At 34.3% G+C, this 6765-nt stretch overlaps 1 protein-coding gene across 1 annotated transcript; it reads right to left on the reverse strand.

Moving 5' to 3' along the window:
• Positions 1 to 2103: 2103 nt before the first annotated feature.
• Positions 2104 to 4851, reverse strand: LOC136069041 (uncharacterized). Its single transcript, XM_065777108.1, has 3 exons — positions 4588 to 4851; positions 2734 to 3228; positions 2104 to 2405 (listed from the first exon to the last, which is right to left on the reverse strand). The coding sequence occupies exons 1-3, from the start codon at positions 4790 to 4792 to the stop codon at positions 2191 to 2193; spliced, it is 915 nt and encodes a 304-aa protein (XP_065633180.1). The 5' UTR covers positions 4793 to 4851; the 3' UTR covers positions 2104 to 2190.
• Between the last annotated feature and the right edge of the window lie 1914 nt (positions 4852 to 6765).

Here is a 6765-nt window from a genome sequence, read left to right on the forward strand (position 1 = left end):
ACCGAGCAATTTGCTGCAGTTGCTCGGGACTACTGTGACCTAACTTGGGGCAAAGCACTGGATGCTGCTGGAGTGCCCCTTGACTCGGCCCTCAGGCTGCCAGAGAATATCTTCTATGGTGAAGATATTCGGCAGCATCCAGATGATGCTCCCCCTGACCAACTCCCCGAGGCATCTGAGTTACCCTCGGCTGAGGCGAATCCCTCGGTTATCCTCGAGTCCAGCCAGGGTCTTCCACTGCCAGGTGAACAAGTCCCCTCCACTGAACTTCAGCAGGACAAGGCAGAGGAGAACTTACCCTCATACCCTCCGCATGATGTCCCTTCATAGATGTTTTTTTTTTTTTTTTTTTTTTTTTTTTTTTTTTTTTTTTTTTTTTTTTTTAGAGGTTCTAGCAAACAGGTTAAAATAATTCTTGCCAGAGCTCATTATGGGGCATCCATATGCCTTTGCTAAGAATCGCCTTATTTTTTACAATATTTTAGTGGCTTTTGAGACTTCACATAGTATGAAGAGACATAATTCAGGGAAACATGATTTTGTGGCACTCAAGTTTAATATGAGCAAAGCATATGACCATGTGGAGTAGTGTTTCTTGGAAAAGCTAATGAGGAGAATGAGGTTTTATTCAAGGTGGATTGATCTAATCATGGAATGTGTACACACAGTTTCATATTCAATACTTGTCAATAGAGAGCCAAGGGGGATGATTAACCCTTCTAAGGGGATTAGGCAAGGGGGTCCTCTATCTCCCTTCCTCTTCTTATTATGTACTAAAGGACTGCATGGGCTGATTATGCAAGCAACAAGAGCTAAGGAGATTAATGGCTTCTCTCTTTGCAAGAGAGGCCCAAAGCTAACCCTTTTTTTTTGTAGATGATAGCCTCCTTTTTTGTGGGGCAAACTCCCAAGAGTGTGGTAATGTTCTTAAAATTCTATCCGATTATAAAGTTTCATCCAGTAAGAAAATAAATAGAGAGAAGACGACCCTCTTTTTTAGCAAGTCCACTCAATAAGAAACTCAGCAAGAGATGAAAAGAGCATTGGGGGTTCAAGAAATAAAATTTTACGAGAAATATTTGGGGCTTCCAGCCTTGGTGGGTGGGGGGAAAAAAAGCAAGTTTTAGTTACATAAAAGAAATGGTGTGAAGAAAATTGCAAGGGTGGAAAGGTAAATTACTATCTCGAGCAAGTACAAAGGTTTTGATCAAATCAGTAGCTCAAGCCATCCCCACTTATGCCATGGGATGTTTCAAATTGCCATTGGGTTTGTGCCACGACATAGAAGCAATGATCAAGAAATTTTTTTGTTTGTGCCACGACAAAGGGACACGTGTTACCATTTTGTGTCTCCATTTTTGGGGATTCAACTTATATATATATATATATATATATGATTTATGCATTGACAAATGCAACGGTATTGTACTTAGCTGTTCATTATTAACTGTTTAGCTTCTTCACCTACATGGTTTTTTGACCTCAAATCAAACATTACTTTAATATTTTTTTTCTTTTTTTACAAAAATATGCCCTTTAGATTACTAAAAGAAAAGAAAAAAAAAAAAAAAAAAAAAGACCATGAGAAAAAGAAAAGGAAAAAAATTGATGGGATATTTAAAGGACGTTGTAGTGTATATTTATTATAGACGGTTGAATTTATAATACGCATTTAATGTTTATTTATATATTTACTGGTAATACATAGAAGAAAAAAATGACATGTTTGTCATATGATGTTATGAGCAACCTTATCATACGTATATAGAGGAAGTTACAAAAGATGATAAGTGTCAGTTATTTATGCATTGTCAAGGAGACATGTATCACCATTTTATGCATTTATAAGTTGTAGGGATCTAACTTTCATAATATATTATAGATAAATATGAATTTTGATAAATTCACTATTAGATTACATTTTCTTCTTATATTCTTCATGGTTACAAAATTTTCAAAATATCAAAGAATAATAACTATGTCATTAGTCAAATGTTTAAATTTCAAGTTTTTGTAACCTAAAATTAAATATAAAAAATAAATTTATGGATCAAATAGTAAATAACATTTGATTGACAAAAAATTTGACATGCATGTTAAAGTCATAAAAAACATACAATCTAACAGTTAGATTTTCAAAATATATAGCCATGTTAATGTTTTTAGTGAGAGTTGTAACAATTAGCTATATCATAGTTTGTCCTCAAATTTTGTCCATAATTTAATGGCAGTAGAGAAAAGAGAGTGAGACTCACAGTTATAGATCCATCGTGTCCAAAATCTGAGCTGATTTCCACTCGTATATGCAAAAGACATGCTAGCTAATGCTAGCACAGGGGACTCGTTCTCAATATCTAAAGCAGTCACCAAAGTAGGGAATTTTGCCAGTGCATAACCAGCCATTTCTATTGAGTCACAAACAGAAGGAACTAATTCAAAGGGAATTATAAATAATATTTCAAAGCATAGAAATAACCAGTGATTGTCAAAATAATAATAGAATAAAACAAAGTTCCTTAACTCACTTGGATTCTAAACCGTTACTCTTTTTTCTTCTCTCTCACCGTGATTAGGAACCAAGTTGATTAGTTTTGAAAAATTTTGGACTTGATTGGTATTGCCCCAAACTTAAGAGGTGTTAACTATATATTTTACCCAAATAATAATTATAACAAGTGTATAGTCAAATCTAATTAAATTTCTTACCATCTTCTAAAAAAAAAAAGTTCTTACCAAAAGCTTTGGAATAAATGCATCGAGTAACAAACGTAGCACCATTGCCGCCTTTTCTTGGACTTAGAATTTTCAGATCAGTTTTAGAAATGAGATATTGAGCCATAGCTATTGAATTGGAGTTATGCGTAAGGGCCATCACGACTGGAATGAGTCCATGTGGTCCATTCGCAATGCCAAGTAAGTTCGGACACTTATCAACTATGCATCTAGCCATCTCGGTGTTTCCAACAAGAGCACAATAACCAAGAACCGTATTACCATCTTTATCTTTTATTTCTAATAATTTGTCTGTCGGCAACTTGTTCACCAACTCCTTCACAATATTCAGATCTCCAGCAAGGATAGCAATGTGTAAAGCCGTACTTCCTGTATTTGCGATTATTGCACTCTTTGCCTCCGGACAGGAGGTAATGAACTGATTAGCAGCGAGCCAATTACCTTTACGGAGATTCTGCCTAAATGATATATACTTACGGAGTTCACTCCTTATCCCTGCCAAGTTTTTCAATACTTTAAAAATTAAAAGATTTAGAGTATCTAATAGTAATTACAAAATTTTTTTATCTAGATTTCAACTTATACCTCTTGCTATTTTCAACAAAAATATCCACAGTTTAAACTATCAAATTATAAAAAACAGAAAAAGATATGCCAAAAGAATAATCTTATTTGCACAAGGGTTATACACTAAACTCCACCCAAAACACATATAGTGCAAAGTAAGTGAAGATATTATTTTTTATTTATATACTTTTTAAAGTTTTTTATAGTAAGGGTTGGAAGAGGGGGCGGTGAACTTTGGATATCTTTATCCCTAGAGTGAGAAAATTACACTTTATTAAGAAGAGAGTGAGAAAGGCTTCTTGATATTATCTCTAGAGTCACCCCAATATCATGGTTCCAAACTGGTACGGATTATTAATGGTATTATGTTTTCTCCCAAACTATAATAAAAGACATGGACTCAAATTATGCCAACACTAAAAAAAAAAAAAAAAATTTAATGTCTTAATTTGATGATAAAGAGTGATCATTAAGAATGGACAACATAGAGTCAAATTGTATCATATTCATTAAATATGAAAATCTACCTAGAATAACTCATAACTATAATTATTATCTTTCTATTTTATTCACACATCCTTTCCATTTTATTTCATGGTGATTAAAGATGAATACAAATCCCGTGTACCATTTTTTGTGTACTACTCTGTGTACTACTCTATGTACTACCAATCACAACTTGTATTGATTTTATTTTTCTTATAAAATAACTGGAGTTGAAAATGGAAAAAAATTATACATGTAGCAAGTTGATTGGTGGAACATAGAATGATACACAAAAAATGGTACAGAGAATTTTTATTCATCAAAGATCAATAGTTATGTTCCTATAAAAAAAAAAAAAAGTTACGTCATTGATTATAGAATTACATTTGGTGTAACTTTAAGGAATGTTACATTACTCATTATTTTTCAATTGAATGTGAATTTAGATGAATCTGTTGTTAGATTATATTACCTTCCTATATTCTCTATCATTGCAAGATTTTGTGGTGATCAAAGATCAATAATTATGTCATCAATTAATTATTTAAATTTAAGTTTTTATAGCTTAAAACAATGCACACATAATTTTGCCAAAATCAGATAAAAATGATTTTATTAATAAATTAAAATTTTAAATATTGTGAGTTATATCTTTGTCTTCATAAATTTGCAGTCTATATATAAGTTTGTCGTTGTCCTGGATTAAGCTTATTTTAGAATGTTTGATCACGTTCATTTTCTAGAGACGGAAGAGAGATGGCTACTATTTTGTACAAAAAGAAATAAAAGAGAGATAGCTACCTCCTGGGTTGCCAAATTTTGCCAAGGTATCCCAGGCAATTTGGGCAGTTCTTGTACTTTGCTTAAAGCTAAAAAATGCATCCGACGATTCCCAGATCAAATATAAAGCTTTGGCATTCTTCTTGCTCCAAGCATCATCTTTGGGCGGTTCGGTGGCTGCTTCAACAATGTCCCAAAGATCGTAGGCCTTCAAATTATCTTCCATCCGGGCGCTCCAAGCCACATAATCATATTCCTCAGGAACTAAAAGTAAGAGAACAGCAATTATATCTATATATTCTTTTTTTGGTAGAAGCAATTAGATATATTATGTACATATACGAAACTTTTGCTATCTATCTTTTGCAAGATACTTAAAAAAAAAAAAAAACCCTCAATACACCCAAATAAATATACAAACATGCATAACTGCATGTGCAGATATTAGAAAAAATATCTCTTAATTTTTAATATTAGAATTGGTCATAACTTGTAAACATATTGGATTACTTATATTATTAGCTGGGATCAAGAGAATTGAATCCTGAATGTTTTCATTAAAAATACTAAAAAATACTAGTTAAATTGCAAAACTTTGTATTACATAACTTATAAATATATTGTAAACAATTTTGTTTGATACATAATGTTGGAGAGAACTTATTATCTTATTAAATCCTAATGAGCATATACATGTAAAAAAATACCAATACTATTTTATTGTAACATTAAATCTGACCAATTCAGTTATTCCTTTGATCATTAACTGTAATTAATTAAATATTTTAGTTCTCAATCAAATATGGACAAGCAATTAAAAATTTAAATGAAGATAAAATATTTATACAATTCTATATGTCCATTCATCAAACTTGATAAGTGAATTAATTAAAAAAAAAAAAGTCCGGTTAACGGATGCTTTTAAAACATTTGTTCATGAATCATTTTAGTAAAATTTTAATATCATTTTTATAAAAAATATAAAAAAGTTGTCAAAAAAAATTAAGAGAAGTGCTATGATTATAACATTTTCACAATACTTTTACAACAAATCTTAAGTGGTAATTTATTACTAATTCTAATATGAATCCACCATTGAAATTAATTTTTCACCCACTAGTAATGTGGGGCCCTTAGGCCTGGTATCTTGGGCCCATCTTGCATCTGGCCTAAGGCCCATGCCGAGGAGGGATGATCGTCCGAGGCTGGTATATGAAGACCTATGCCTTTTTGGACCCCGCCAAGGACATCCCTGTCCTCGGCATACCGAGGCTAATTTCAGGTGGGGGACAGACCTAGAACAGGTTGTCACCTCCACACTGAATGCGCTCACCTGATCCCCTGGCTACATTAATGGGGAGGTAACCCCTTGACAGGGTAACATTGATCATGGTGAACCACACGAGTACTGATTAGGCCTCTGATGGGACGGACGGTCAGAAGGAAAGCCAATGGATGATCAACAGAAGGAAGAAGTGGATAGGAGGGAGAAACCTATATAAGAAAGGTGAGCAAAGCAGTTAGGGGGGGGGGGGGAGGGACCTCCTCGGACAAGCGCCAGGAGCTACCCTTAGTTGTAAATTGGGTCCACTCCCCTTCCATGGTGAAAAGGGGCATGTGTTTCGTTGCTAGTCTGTTAGGATCTAACCCTTCGTCCCACTCTCTAGAAATGTATTGTTAAGAAACCTTTCTAAACTGAGTCCCTACAATTGGCACCGTCTGTGGGAAGGATTAGTGCACTAGCAGGCGCAACAGGTGATCGTTCCTAAGTAGTTATTTACGGAAGGTTGGTAGCGACGCACAAAAAAAAATAAAATAAAAAAACACAAAAAATAAAAAAATAAAAACAAATAAACATTGCAGAAAAGTAGAAGATTCAACAGAAAAGAAAAGGAACTTCATATTATTCTATTAAGCGGAAGTACAAGATACAAACAGAGCTCAGGCAGGCTTGTTTTAAAACTAATTTACAAGCTAATTCTACAAACAGAGGCCAGGTGGACTGTTCTAAACTAGCTAGAGGGGAATGGGGCTGAGGCTAGCGCGCTTCAAGGCCAAACAACTCCTTGTCCGGTGCGGCGGGGCTGGAACAAAGAAAGGAGCCGACGCAGGTGCACCGGGAAGCCCTCCCCCATGATGTTCCCTTATTCTCTCCATCCTCACGAGCGTTGGCCGTTGGAGACGGCAACCACTCGGACA

This window comes from Quercus suber, unplaced genomic scaffold, assembly GCF_002906115.3.
Source record: "Quercus suber isolate HL8 unplaced genomic scaffold, Cork oak 2.0 scaffold_148, whole genome shotgun sequence".
Classification (NCBI taxonomy): domain Eukaryota; kingdom Viridiplantae; phylum Streptophyta; class Magnoliopsida; order Fagales; family Fagaceae; genus Quercus; species Quercus suber.